Here is a 14,787-nt window from a genome sequence, read left to right as displayed (position 1 = left end):
CAAAAATTCCATTTCTCCCATCCTTACATTTTTCTGTGCTCACTCCTTACTACCCAAGTTTTGAAATCATCTGGTTTTCTGGTTGTAATTTGGTTTTGCCTTAGCTTTGTTTCTTTGTTCACTTTGTTTTTAATATTGTGGCTCCTATTAATTTAGAATGATTTCTTGCCAATCACATCAAATACCACAAGAACTTTATCAGCAGTTTTTCAGCATTAGTTATACAGTACATTGGCATTTTTGCCCACCACTGCTTCGTGTAGACTATCTCTTCCTATATTGTATTCATTTTTGTTTTTCTAGACCTACAGCATAACCTCAAGTAACTTCTCTGAAAAACTTTAGTGAGTGGTGAATTTCGGTAATCCTTTTGACACTTTCAGTATTCCCTATGCAGTGAAGAGTCTTGCTGCAGCTATGTATCATACAGAATATTTTCCTTGCACTGAAATACTGTTTTTAGGGCACTGATTTCACTTTTTCCTTTGTAGATAATTTGGTTTTTGCTTTTCTTTGTACTTTGAAGCTCATAAACTTGCTATGAATTGACCAGACCTTCTCTATTTCATTTATACTGATTTGCACTCATATAATCAGTTCAGTTCAGTTGCTTAGTCGTGTCCAACTCTTTGCAACCCCATGGACTGCAGCACGCCAGGCTTCCCTGTCCATCACCAACTCCCAGAGCCTTCTCAAACTCATGTCCATCGAGTCAGTAATGTCATTTCATTCTAAAAACTCAGATCTTTTTTTCAGCACAAAGAAATTTTCATCAAATTAAATGTTTATTTCTTCTTTGTTCTTTGGTTTTAGAACTTCTTGGTAGCCATTAGTCTTCTTATCTATCCTTCATTTTCTATTAATGAATCACTTCACTCAACCTGCCTGTTGGTTTATTCATAGTCTTCAGCTACATCAATACTTATTTTTCTGCCCTTGTATTAAACAGGATTGTCTGTTTGGCAGTTATATTTTTATTCTGATTATTAAATTTTTATAGCAGCCTGTCTCTTTTTTTTTTTTTCCTGTAGAGAGATAATGTATCTCAAAACTCTCCAATGATATACAGTAGTTATTTAGGACCTTCTCCAGTCATCACTTATTTTGGAGGGAGTTGGTTTTCCCTTTGTTTAGTTTGGTGCTTATATTTCATGCTATTAATTTTCATCAAATATTTTTGATTTCTGTTTAAGTGTTAAATGGCATTGAATTTCTAGATTGGTCATTATTGGTTACTGAAGTACATTTTCTCAGGACAAATGATCACCCCTGTTGTATTTGTTTTCTTGATCTTCTCTTTCACTTATGTACAGTTCCAGATTCTTCTTTTCTCTTAGGTTGCTGATCAATCTGATATCGTTTGGTTTATCTTTCCTATTAATTCCTCCTGTCCCAGTTTGCTGACTGCACCCTTCTTGAAACCTAGTACTATCATGGTTTTATTCTTTTTTATGTAACTTTTGTTTCATTTCAGAACAGAGAGGGACAGGAAAAGTCAAAATCCACTTCAGGTTTTTTTTAATGAGACAATCATTTATCGTCCCCTGCACATAAGTCGTGGCTGTTGGAAATAACAGACAAAACTCTGACAATGTCTCACCGATGAGGCTGGAGGGGTCCTGCTGATGAAGCCCTACTATTGACACAGTGTCTGGGTCTGAACTTGGCACATTCAGTGTTTCTCATTTTGTTGTAACAGGCTAGTGTGCCAGTGCAGATCACCTTTTTACTGAGTACACTTGTAAGACAGTTAGTTGCTTGATTTATGAGCAGAACTCATTATAAGAACTAAAACATTTTTTACTTAATTTTGTGTGTATAATCTTTGTATATGTTTAATTTGCTGATTTTATTATATACATTATTAATATATATATTAATATTAATTGGGTTTCCCTGGTGGCCTAGATGGTAAAGAATCCTCCTACAATGTGGAAGACCTGGGCTCAATCCCCGGGTTGGGAAGATCCCCTGGAGGAGGGCATGGCAACCCACTCCAGTATTCTTGCCTGGAGAATCCCCATGGACAGAGGAGCCTGGCGGGCTACAGTCCATAGGGTCACAAAGAGTCAGACCCAACTGAGTGACTAAGCACAAATTATTACTAATTATATACAATAATAATTTTATTTATTAGTAGACAGTATTATGTACAATATAATACAATTATACATTGTATTATATATTATATATTGTATTTTATATATTATAGATTATATTTGCAAATATACACAATGCAAGTATTTATATACAATAATGATATTATTATTTATATATAATAAAATCAGCAAATTAAAGATATACTAAGATGTTGCTGGAGAAATATAAATGTCACAAAAAATAGTCCACCCTGGCTGCTCTATAAAGAAAGAATGACTTCTTTCTTTAGGCAAATGATCACTAGAAGCAATATTGTAATCACAAGGTTGTCTGGTGATTTTGGACTCAGAACAAAAACAGCTGGATGAGTGGTTTTAATGCTAGCGCTTCAAGGAGCTGGAGAGCCATCTTGTAGGATGATGCCTTTATCTTCAGGAAAGGTTTGGGCCTGCTAAGAGGACTGTAGTTTCCCCATCAGTTAATTACAGCTCTGCCAACCACAGAGAGTACAACACAAATACTACAAACATCCCACTACCTGACTCCTTTTTTTCAGTGTTTCCTTACAGCTGCCTCTGACCATACAGTCACACAATCAGTGAGAGGGGCTTAACCAGCTCTGGGATCCCAAGCTTTTAGAGAGAGATCACTCTACCTCATTCCCTTCATAATCCCACTATCTGGGGCTGAATCCCCATTTTGGCATTATAGGTGTCCTAAAGCTTTATAGGAGTTTGTTACCCTTAGATAGAAACAGTTGAGGCTTCCCCAGTGGCTCAGCAGGTAAAGAATCTTCCTGCAATGCAGGAGATGCAGGTTCAATCCCTGGGTCAGAAACATCCCCTGGAGGAGGAAACGGCAACCCACTCCAATATTCTTGCCTGGAGAATCCCATGGACAGAGGAGCCTAGTGGGCTCCATCCAAAGGGTTGCAAAGAGTTAAACACAGCTGAGCATGCACACACAGAGAGACGGAAAGAGTTGGTGATGAGAAAAGCCTTACAGCATGGATATGTATCACTCCTATTGGGCCACAGATGAATGTATGGAATTCTGGGTGTAGACAGTCCTCTTGGGTTCAAGTGACAGGAGGGTCTCACAAGAGTTGAGGCCACTCAGCTCCCTGCCCCACCTTTTGGGATAATAGTGGTTCTTCACTCAAGCCACTAACTAACTCAGCTCTCTGTTCACTTTATTTACAGAAAGTTAGTGGCATGAAATTATAAACAAGCCCCCTTAGCAGGATAAAACCATAATTTCTTCTTCAGTTCTTTATATAGTGCTTAAAAGGCTGAACACTTAAATCCAGACTATTTAAGATACAGTATTGAGTGAACCCAGCAGGACTTCTTTCAGGATTTCCTTTGGAGGTTTAATACACAGAGAATGATAGAGCAGGATCAATGTCGAGGTCCTCTGTCTCCCTCCAACAAGTCTCCATACCCAGTGAGCTCAGGTCTGTCCTAGTTCTCTCGTAAGAGCTAAAGATGATATTCGTAAGTCTGCTGCTTGCTACATGCAGGGTGCTGTGCTGAGCGCTTTGTAACAAAGAACACGTGTGTCTTTTGCAGTTGTGAGGATGATCTCTCCGAGGACAGAGATGAGCTCCTGCACGGGATTTCCGAGCTGGACATCACCAATTCGGACTGTTTCCCATCCCAGCTGCTAGTGCATGGGGCTTTAGCCTTTCCCCTGGGGCTAGATTCCTACCACGGCTGTGTCATAGCGGCTGCCCGCTACGGCCGGGGCCGGGTGGTCGTGACCGGCCACAAGGTCCTATTCACCGTGGGTAAACTGGGCCCATTCTTGCTCAACGCTGTCCGCTGGCTGGACGCGGGCCGCAGAGGCAAGATCGTGGTGCAGACGGAACTGAGGACTCTGAGTGGGCTGCTCGCCGTGGGGGGCATAGACACCAGCATTGAGCCCAATCTGACCAGCGATGCCAGTGTCTATTGCTTTGAGCCCGTGAGTGATGTAGGAATCAAAGAGCTGCAGGAGTTTGTAGCCGAGGGCGGGGGCCTGTTTGTCGGAGCCCAGGCCTGGTGGTGGGCCTTCAAGAACCCAGGCGTGTCCCCTTTGGCGCGGTTCCCAGGAAACCTTCTCCTCAACCCCTTTGGCATTAGCATCACCAGCCAAAGCCTCAACCCGGGGCCCTTTCGTACTCCCAAGGCAGGGATAAGGACCTACCACTTCCGCTCCACCCTGGCTGAGTTCCAGGTTATCATGGGCAGGAAGAGAGGGAACGTGGAGAAGGGCTGGTTGGCCAAGCTGGGTCCCGACGGCGCGGCTTTTCTGCAAATCCCCGCCGAGGAGATCCCCGCCTACATGTCAGTGCACCGGCTCCTAAGGAAGCTGCTGAGTCGCTATCGGCTCCCGGTGGCAACCCGTGAGAACCCCGTCATCAACGACTGCTGCCGGGGTGCCATGCTCTCCCTGGCCACGGGGCTGGCTCACTCGGGAAGCGACCTCTCTCTGTTAGTCCCTGAAATTGAAGACATGTACAGCAGCCCCTATCTGCGCCCCTCGGAATCTCCCATCACCGTGGAGGTCAACTGCAACAACCCAGGTGAGGAAGGAGGGGTGGATGGGAGCCCGGCGGGTGGGAACGTGGGGGGATGACATCCGCAGCTCAGCTGAGGTCTAGTCACCTCCGGGGCCATCTCCAACCTCTGCCGTGTAAATCTCAATGAGGACGAGGTTGGGGTTTTAGGGAATGCTTGGAAGATGAGAGAGCCAGGGTGGCAGGGAGGCAGAGCTCCTGGAGGGACTCTGGGAGCTGGCTGCAGATGGAGTTGTGTCTGGTAGGATAACGCCTGCTCTTCCCTGACTCTTGGCAGGCACCAGGTATTGCTGGATGAGTACCGGGCTCTACATACCCGGAAGGCAAATTATTGAGGTCTCCCTGCCTGAATCTGCCGCCTCTGCTGACCTGAAGGTAAGGCCTGCCCCATCTCCCCACATAACACAGAAGCCAGATGCTCCTGCTTTCATAGTCCACAGCTGATTCAATCCTCCTCCACACCCTATGGGCAATGTTGTTGTTTAGTCGCTCAGTCCTGTCCAACTCTTTGCGACCCCATGGACTGTAGCCCACCAGGCACCTCTGCCCTTGGAATTTTCCAGGAAAGATGAATGGGTTGCATTTTCCTCTCCAGTTGGCAATACAGGGCATGTACTTCTGCCCTTTTAATTGCTTAGGATGAAACAGCTAAGGGGCAGAACATCTGATTGATTTAAACGTATGGATTTGATACATTTCAGAGCCCCAGGGCTCAACCCTGACCAACTTCTGGCTCAAATGTTGTGCTTTTAGCTTAAGTGTCATAGGTGGGGAGAAGAAAGATACCAGACGGATGGTGCCCTAGCATACAGTGGCATCCGGTAAATCTCAGTTCACGTTTCATCCCGTGTACCTCTCCCACGGAAGCATGAGGTGCTAGACACTCAGGCTTCTTCTCTGTGACGTCACACACTTGCCCAGTCCACTCCGGCTCTGTCACTTTCTCACACACACACACACACACCCTATTTGCAAAATTCAGATACCATCCTGCTCTGTCCCCCTTGGGGGTCATTGTGATGGTTAGCGTCTATTTTGTGCCTGTATGGATCCTGGAACTTGTTTAGCATAAACCCTGGAAAACAGTCCCAGGACGCCTGAGGACAGGGGTCACTCCACTGGCCCAGGAACAGGGGCCTTGGAGAACGGGAAGAGCTGAATCAATCCTTCACTGCATCAGCCGGTCACACTGCTTCCTCCTGGGCCTTCTCTCTGGTCAGAAGGCAGGATGCCCTCTGCCCATTCCCAAAGCCAGATTCGCCGCCAGAAAACAGGCAGCCTAGGATTCTCTGTTACAGAGACACCAAGGCACTCTGTCTGGGAGTGGCTCTCCCTGGAATTAGCATCTGAGTCACACCTGGTGCCCCTCCAGTCTGCGTCTTAGCAAGACCCTTCGTAGAGCTGTTTGACCCCTTGCAAGTAGATTTAGAGTCTGTTCCATACAGCCTTGAGGGATGGTACAATTTCATCAGTTTTGAACACAAGGCTTACAAATAGTGGGATGCTTGGACTTACCTGGGGTTCCTGGACCCATGACCCTTCCTGTCCCCCTGTCCCGGGCACTTTCCCCTTCCGGCCACACGTGCCCCAGGGTCACACTCCTTGGGGATCTCTCTGCTCCAGATACAGATTGGCTGCCACACCGATGACCTGACCAGGGCCAGCAAGCTGTTCCGAGGCCCCCTGGTGATTAACCGCTGCTGCCTGGACAAGGCCACCAAGTCCATCACCTGCCTCTGGGGGGGCCTCCTCTACATCATCGTGCCTCAGAGCAGCAAGCTGGGCACCGTGCCCGTCACGGTTAAGGGAGCTGTGCATGCTCCCTACTACAAGCTAGGTGAGTGGATGCCTTGGAGCGAACCCCAAGGCAAAGGGAGAGCTGGGGGTGAGGAGGCCCTCTCGGGCTGCCTGGTGTAGGAAGAGAGAGAGGTTTGGACTGGCAGAGGGAAGGGAGGTCTGCTTCCTTAGATTTGAGGCCAAGGAGATAAAGACCAAACCACATCACATCCCTGGGACCTTTGTAGAAGGTTAGAGGGGTATGTGGTTATTGACAGCGTTGGTGTTCTCCTCCTGGGGGGATTCATGTGGTATACGTTAATGGGAGGGACTTGGGAAAGAGAGTTTCAAGCCCTGTGGCCTGTCTTCCAGGGGAGACAACCCAAGAAGAGTGGAAGCGGCAGATCCAGGAGAACCCAGGTCCCTGGGGAGAGCTGGCCACAGACAACATCATCCTGACGGTGCCGACCGCGAACCTCCGCACCCTGGAGAACCCCGAGCCGCTGCTTCGCCTCTGGGACGAGGTGATGCAGGCCGTGGCCCGGCTGGGGGCCGAGCCCTTCCCACTGCGTCTGCCTCAGAGGATCGTTGCCGACGTGCAGATCTCAGTTGGTGGGTGCCTGGGGCAAACCTCTGTGCATGCTGCCCACTCAGGGCCTTGCTTTATCAGGTGGCACTAGTGGGAAAGAACCAGCCTGCCAATGCAGGAGACACAAGAGACGCGAGTTTGATCCCTGGGTTGGGAAGATTCCCCTGGAAGAGGAAAAGGCAATCTGCTCCAATATTCTTACCTGGAAAATTCCACGGACAGAAAAGCCTGGTGGGCTACAGTCCATGGGGTCACAAAGAGCTGAATATGACAGAAGTGACTTAGCACATGTGATGTAATCCTTGCCATTTAAATAGAAAGGCAAAAAATACATTAAAAAGGAGACTTGGCTGTCTCCCCCAGCAAAAACATCAGAAACCACCTGAGTGTCCAACAGTTACAGGATGGTTAAGCAAAGTACTTTCGATGGACACTAGGAAGACATTTAAAGAGATATTTTGATGGCATAGGAAAATATGATGAGATTAGTTAGTAAAAGTCGCTCAGTTGTATTCAACTCTTTTGACCACATGGACTGTAGCCTACCAGGCTCCTCTGTCCATGGGATTTTCCAGGCAAGAATATTGGAGTGGGTCACCTTTCCCTTCTCCAGGGGATCTTCCCAACCCAGGGATCGAACCCAGGTCTCCAGCGTTGCAGGCAGATTCTTTACTGTCTAAGCCACCAGGGAAGCGTTATGTGACACATAAAAAGCAGGCCCTAGAACCATATGTACATGAGTCTGAGCAAACTCCGAGAGATGGTGAAGGACAGGGAAGCCTGGCATGCTGCAGCCCATGGGGTCGCAAAGAGTCGGTCATGACTGAGTGACTGAACGACAAACAACTGTATGTACACAATATGTTATGATGTGTAACAGGTTTAGTCAGCATGTCAAGAGGTGTAATCCAGCAATGGAAATGGTGTAGACAATAAGGGCTGGGCTTTCACAGGCAGTCGTCAGGGGACTTTAGGGAGTGGAGAGAGAGAGCAGAGGGCCTCTTCATGGGTCACAGGGGTTGGGAGAAAGCACTGAAGGAAGGGCTATTTGCCAGTGGGTCAGGAGGCCTAAAAAAATGAAGAGTGTGTGAAAATTTAAAAACCACAGAAATCCCATCTGGACCCTAGTGTCCTTGGCATACTGAGATGATCACTGTAAAGAAATGCCAGCGTGGACAGCTCCATATGTACATAATGAAAAGGGGAACCACTAGTTCTTAATTTTGAGGAAAAGAGTATAATGACAGGTCCACGTGGACAGAGCACTCTCAGAGAAACAGAAAAAAATTGAATAGTAACATGAACAGTGATCCCAAACCTGCCTCGGTACCTATAGCTAGTCAGAGTGAGGACGAAAGCATTCTTACAGAATGAGAAGATGAGGAGAGAAGCCCGGAAGGGTCTGGGTTTGCCTTTCTGAGCATTCTGGGTGTTTGGGGAGACACAGTACAGAGAAGCACTAGGTGGATGGGGAACGCCCTGACCCTCTCCTCCCACTCCTGCCCTTCCCAGGCTGGATGCACGCAGGCTACCCCATCATGTGCCACCTGGAGTCGGTGCAGGAGCTCATCAATGAGAAACTCATCAGAACCAAGGGTCTCTGGGGCCCCGTGCACGAGCTGGGCCGCAACCAGCAGCGGCAGGAGTGGGAGTTCCCCCCGCACACCACCGAGGCCACCTGCAACCTGTGGTGTGTCTACGTGCACGAGACGGTCCTGGGCATCCCTCGAGGACGAGCCAACATTGCTCTGTGGCCCCCGGTTCGGGAGAAGAGAGTCCGAATTTACCTGGGCAAGGGTCCCAATGTGAAAAACTGGAATGCCTGGACGGCCCTGGAGACGTACTTACAGGTATTGGGCCAGCATCGGCGGGCGGGGGAGCCCCACTCGGGGGGACCCTGGGCAGACAGTATCATGGTGCCCAGGGGTCACCTCTCACTAATCCGCCCCTCACCCCCAGGCTGCAGGAGGCTCTGCCAAAGTCCAGGGATGAAGGTCCTAGTGGATGGTACCCTCAGAGCATCCCTTTGCACCACCCGAAAGTGGACGTAATTGCAGTAGCCCCACCATCCACCCTGGGATATTGAAGAGATTTATGAGAGTAGATAGAAAGCTCTGGGAGATAGTGAAGGACAGGGAAGCCTGGCGTGCTGCAGTCCAGGGGGTTGCAAAGAGTCAGACACGAGTGAGCAACTGAACAATAACAGAAAGCGGTAAGAAAGGTTAAAAATGGTAGAGGCAAAGGTAATTCTACAAATATAGCTACTGTCACGGCTGTAAACCCAGGCATACCTGAGAATGCAACCAAACTGCTCTCTGAATAGCTCCGTGAAGCCAGCCACACTTCTGTGGGCACACATACACATGCCCAATGTGTGGGATAGGAGCTGTGTTTTTTCCCCTAGGTGAGTTAACTGTCTTCTCATTATGACTTGTCTGTGCCTCAGTTTCCATATTATAAGCAAGCCATGATTCCTCACTAGACTGGACGTGGGGATGGCCCCTGCCTTTCAGTTATCACCCAGCACCGAGTTCCAGCCCCCCAGCCTTTGGATCCAGTCCCAGCTCACTATGGAGGGTTTTATCACTTTGGATCCTGGAACTCAGCCTCAGGCCAACCGCACCCTCTTCTGGTCCCTCCACCTGCTCGAGTTCTCACTGTTGATTCTCTCCATCACGAAAATGACAGGGAGGCTGCCAAGAGACTGCTGTAACCCTGTGTTGGGACAGAACTTCCTCCTCGGTGAAGTCGAGTTGAGGTTGGAACTGCTAATGTCCCTCTGAGCTCCCGACCTACTGCAGGCGGTTCAAATGGCACCAAGATGGCAGTCTTTTGCTAAAATTCTGCCTTACTCTTAACTCTAGAGACCCAGACTATAGATGGCTCAGCAGGTAAAGAGTGCAGTGCAGGAGACACAGGAGATGTGGGTTTGCTCCTTGAATCAGGAAGAGCCCCTGGAGAAGGAAATGGAAACCCCCTCCAAGTATTCTTGCCTGGGAAATCCCCTGGACAGAGGAGCCTGGCGGGCTACAGTCCACGGGGTCACAAAGAGTCGGACACAACTGAGCACAGGGCACACACAGACTATATTTTGTCCTCTGCTTCTCCTGGACTCACTGTTTTTCCTAAAGACCATTTTGGTCACCTTGCAAATTGATAGAGACCGCCTGTTAGTGCAGATTATGTCAGGGTCATGGAGGCAGTTCCCAGGTTGTGGGGTTTAACTTTACAGCTGTGAGAGACAATGGATTTTTGCACTTCAGCCACTTTCAAATCTTCATGTACTATCCTATTACTACTTTCATAGTCTAGTGAGACAGATGAATGATGATGTTGGTAGTAAACCCTGATATTAGTCAGTGCAGTTTTGACCACTGGACCATCCTTCATTGAGGGTCTGTTTTGTGTTGAGCTCAGAGACCCTTCTCATCAGCAGCATATGAAAGTAGCTCATGAGGCGAGCAGGTGAAAGAGGAGAGGGTCAGTGATAGGTATGAAGCTGAGGGTTAAGGGGTTCAAGGCATTCTTTCATTCAGTTTGGTGGGTCTTTTGCCGATCAGATGTCTCAACCTGCTTGCTCCTTGTCTTTCCAGCTCCAGGAGGCCTTTGGGTGGGAGCCGTTCATCCGTCTCTTCACCGAGTACAGGAACCAGACCAACTTGCCCACAGACAACGTCGACAAGATGAATCTGTGGGTGAAAATGTTCTCCCACCAAGTACAGAAGAATCTGGCTCCGTTCTTCGAGGCCTGGGCCTGGCCGATCCAGAAGGAAGTGGCAACCAGCCTGGCCTATCTGCCTGAATGGAAGGAAAATATAATGAAATTGTACCTCCTCACACAGATGTAAGGAGTGCCCAGCGAGGTGGCAGGTAGAGAGGTTTGGGGAGGTAGGCAGAGATGGGGATTCACTCCTCGACCTCTGTCTCTTAGTTCTAGCCTTGCCCTCTCAGCTCATTGCCCCTGGATCCTAGTAGCATCTCCAGGGGTGGGTTAAGAATATAAAGTGGAATCAGAAATCCTCAGGAGCGTGGCCTTCCATTTATGAGCTCGTTCCTCTGCTCTCAGCTATCAGAGTCCCTCCTGACCCTGTGCTGGGCCAGTGCTGAGAGCTTTGGCCTCTGTTCCTATGGGTCACTATCACCCTGAGGACTCCCTGGGACTTGATTTTTTGTTTTAATCATTTTCCCCCAAACCTGGCCATAGAACTCAATGGAAACACTGATTGCCCATGGTATTCAGACAGCTTCCTGAGAACTCATGTATTTTGTGTCCTGGGTAGTTTTCCAAAAGCTTTGAAAAGCCATCTAATGCCATCTAGTGCTAACCAGGGTTAGCTCTTGGGAAAGTCTTTTTTTATCTCTTAACTCCCGTTTCGTTGTGTGTAGGGTGAGGGTAAAGATCCCTGCCTCATGGGGTTGCAGGGAAGACCTAGACAGATAACTCTGAGGAGGAGTGTGGACCTGAGCATGCACTCTAAGGGGTGGTTTTCTTTCGTGCTGGTCCACATTCTCTGCCCACAGCCCAGGAGTTAAGGTCATTGTCTCTCACAGTTGACCCCCTGCACCCAAGTCCTGGGTCTTTCATCAGTTACTTATATGACTTTGGGCAAGCTCCTCAACTTCTCTGTGACTCAATTTCCTCTTCTACAAAGTGGGATCTATTTCATAGGACTGTTGTGAGGATTAAATTAGTACCTTTAAAAGTGACAGTACCTGGCAGTTAGTAGGCGCTGAGAAAAATGCGCGCGGCCACTGTTCGTATCGAATTAACTCCCATCAGTTTAGACCAGGGCTACACTTTGCGATGGCATTTTTACAGATGCAATGAATTGATCCTGTCCCACCGTACCCACCACGCAGACTCTGAAAGAATTCTGGTACACTGCCCTATGCTCTAAAAGCAGGCCTCTGTATTCACGGTGGGGTTTTTCGAAGCTGCTTGGGGTTCGGTCTCCTTCAATTCCATCTTTCCAGAACAGTCCTTTCCTTGATTAAGCATGGAAATCACTTGAAAAGCCAGAACGAGACCATGAGGATGTTTGTGCTTAGCAAACAAGAAGCAGCCGGCTGCGTGGTGGTGTTTGTGTTTCCGTAGTGACACAGATTCCTGTCACTGTTTGGCAGACAAAGTCTGTGTGCAAATAGAAATCTTTACTCTGGAATAAGATAACTGGATGTGGCTGACCCAGATTTTATTTAATTATAGTGCATTCAGAGATTTTTGTAACTTTTCTTCCAATCTTACTGAGAACCTCCAAATTCTTTGTAGTTTTAGCTAGAGTTGGGGCTTCAAGATAAAAGCTGTGTGCATCCAGCCAGTTTTCCTTCCTACATCTTTTGATTTAGTTGCTTTAAGACACTGTTTTATTTGCTTTATTGGGAATTGGGTGGAAGCATAGAAACAGGATTTGACATAGATGGTATTTTTCTTTGGATTCTTTTGTTGTGTCATTTCTCAGTACTAGAATTATTTTCCCTTCTCAAATATCTATCACATAGGTTCTTTAAACATGGATGCTGAATATTCATTCAGCACTTAAAATAATTGCTATCAATTAGTGGGCTGTTGTATATGTGCCAAGTACAGGTTGTTTCATTTAATCCTCACAATAATCTTATGGAATGGAAATTTACAGCTCCCATTTTACAAATGTGTGAACTGAACTTTATGGAAATTGAGTAAATTGCCTAAGCCTTTATTGTGAGTCAGTGATAGATTTGAGATTTGAACCCAGGCATTCTGATTACAGAATGAGTGTTAGTAACTACAGTGCTTTGAACAAGCAAATAAATGAGGAAATGAAGCAGCAAATAGAAGGACCTTTATGTCCTTGCTTGCCAGCACTTTGGCTGCATGTACTTGCTTCCCAGTGGACAGTGCTGGGACGATCCCTTTAGTATCAGCCCGGTCATCAGGGTTCTGGGATCGATCGTCGGGTTTCAATCCTCTCTAGGGCACCATGAAAGTGCTCTACTAGTTTATTGGATTTTCAGTGACTGGCTATTGTAGTAAAGCATCTTGACTCCCAAGTGTCCCAGACCCTGCTATGTTCTCAGAAAGAAAATTAGATCCTCAGTCATTTAGAATTATTTTTATATTGATTCTTACCCTCTTTAATCCATTCTCAGCAGTATAGCCCCGGGGACCTTTTTACAAATGACAAGTTGTCCATGTCACTGCCCTGTCTAAAAGCTTCTGGCAGGACTTTGAATTTAAGATGATGAACTGAACATGTAAGTTTACTTCCCTCCTTCCCCAGGCCCCACTGAAACTGAAGTCAAGAAACATAAAAGAGAATTGACTCATCTCAGCAAAGAAAACTGACGGAATTTGCTTGTAAGTGAAGAAGATCTCAACACATTCCTGGAAGAGAGAAAATGGAAGACACAATAATGAAAGAATACAGCTCCTTGCAGGCAGAATATAAGCTGATCTGGACACATAACCCCAAAGAGTACCTGAAAAGTCTGTTCACTAAAGAATTATGTCAGTTGTGAAACTGACTCCCCTCCCATTCTACCCCAACCTCTGTGCACAGAACACAGGCAACCTACCATTGGTTTCAAGTCTGTTGTTATTGTGGTTGTTCTGTTGGTGTTGTTTGTGTAAAGGAAACAAAAAAACTGCTTGAGGAGAGGTAGGAGTTGGTGCTCCAAAGTAAATTTCTCTTTTATGGAAATAAATGAGCCCCTAGCCTATTAGCTAATTCTCTGCTGACAGCCACGATCCCTACTCAAGTAACCAAACGCTTTCAATCACAGAAAGACATCCTGCAGAAGCAGACAGACCACACAACTGCAGAAGGAGCCCAGGCAACTCTATAAAACCCTGGTCATATTAATTCTTCAGTGAAAATGGTCGGCTAGAAATTCCCAGACGTTGAGCCTTAGGGGGAGTGGTTGGGAAAGGGACCAGGAAAGCAGCATGGATTCAAGGGTTTTGAAAAATATAACAAATTCTGGGGGAAACAGAGTTAACATGGGAAAAATGACTTAAGATATCTGTATCTTTGGAGAGATGTGAGGTGCATCTGGTAAGGTTAAAAACAGGATGCTACAAAGGGAAAACCTTGAAAATAAGAGCCCTCAAACTTAAATAAGGCTGCCAAAAATATTTAGTAGACAGACTCTAAGATAAAATTGAGGGAATCTTCTCAGATGTGGAGCAAAAGGAATTAAGAAATATAAAGAGAGGGAGGAGAAAAGACATAGACAATCAGTATCTAACTGTTAGGAGTGTCTAGAAGAGAGAACATAGAAAATGTTGTGAAGAAAAAAACAATTGAACAGAAATAACTAAGTCTCCAAATTGAGAACACCCCCATACAACCTACATCTAGACACAATCTTGTGAAATTTTGGAATATTAAGGATGGAGCAAAGATATTGGAAGTGCCAAGAGAAAAGATAAAGTTAGGTCATCATGATTAGCTCAACTAAAAAGGGATGAGAAATAGATTGGGAGATTTTTCACCAGCAACACAATGATATAGGCCAATCGAGGAATGTCTTCACATATGGAAAATCTCTGTACCAAAATTCCATAGCAAGCCAAACGAAGGAAATTTTCTGACCTGCAAGTTTTCAGAAATCTACCTTCTTTGCACTTGGAAAGGAAGTTCTCTCTCACCTGCTAAGAAAGTTCTGCAGCAAAATGAAGATGAAAATCAGGAAAGGGGAAGAAATGGAAACCAGAAGACAGTGAACCTCACCCAGGATGTCTCACTCCAGAATGACCATTATCCAACAGGAAGACTCACTC

The 14,787-nt window shown here is 46.6% G+C and overlaps 1 protein-coding gene across 4 annotated transcripts in view; it reads left to right on the top strand.

Moving 5' to 3' along the window:
* Positions 1 to 14,564, top strand: part of TCAF1 (TRPM8 channel associated factor 1) — a 49,629-nt gene extending 35,065 nt beyond the window's left edge. For 3 of the 4 annotated variants that reach the window (XM_040260068.1, XM_040260069.1, XM_040260067.1), the window contains exons 3-9: positions 3,672 to 4,666; positions 4,938 to 5,035; positions 6,284 to 6,497; positions 6,809 to 7,048; positions 8,538 to 8,875; positions 10,619 to 10,869; positions 13,286 to 14,564. In XM_040260068.1, coding sequence (XP_040116002.1) covers positions 3,672 to 4,666; positions 4,938 to 5,035; positions 6,284 to 6,497; positions 6,809 to 7,048; positions 8,538 to 8,875; positions 10,619 to 10,869; positions 13,286 to 13,295 — 2,146 coding nt within the window. In that variant the 3' untranslated portion in view covers positions 13,296 to 14,564. Of the gene's footprint in view, positions 1 to 3,671; positions 4,667 to 4,937; positions 5,036 to 6,283; positions 6,498 to 6,808; positions 7,049 to 8,537; positions 8,876 to 10,618; positions 10,896 to 13,285 lie in introns of all 4 variants that reach the window. The other variant, XM_040260071.1, reaches the window with a different exon arrangement.
* The last annotated feature ends 223 nt before the right edge of the window (positions 14,565 to 14,787 follow it).

Source organism: Oryx dammah, unplaced genomic scaffold (genome assembly GCF_014754425.2).
Source record: "Oryx dammah isolate SB20612 unplaced genomic scaffold, SCBI_Odam_1.1 HiC_scaffold_18, whole genome shotgun sequence".
Lineage (NCBI taxonomy): Eukaryota > Metazoa > Chordata > Mammalia > Artiodactyla > Bovidae > Oryx > Oryx dammah.
Note: the sequence above shows the minus strand (reverse complement) of the source record. Positions and strands in the feature narration are given on the sequence as shown.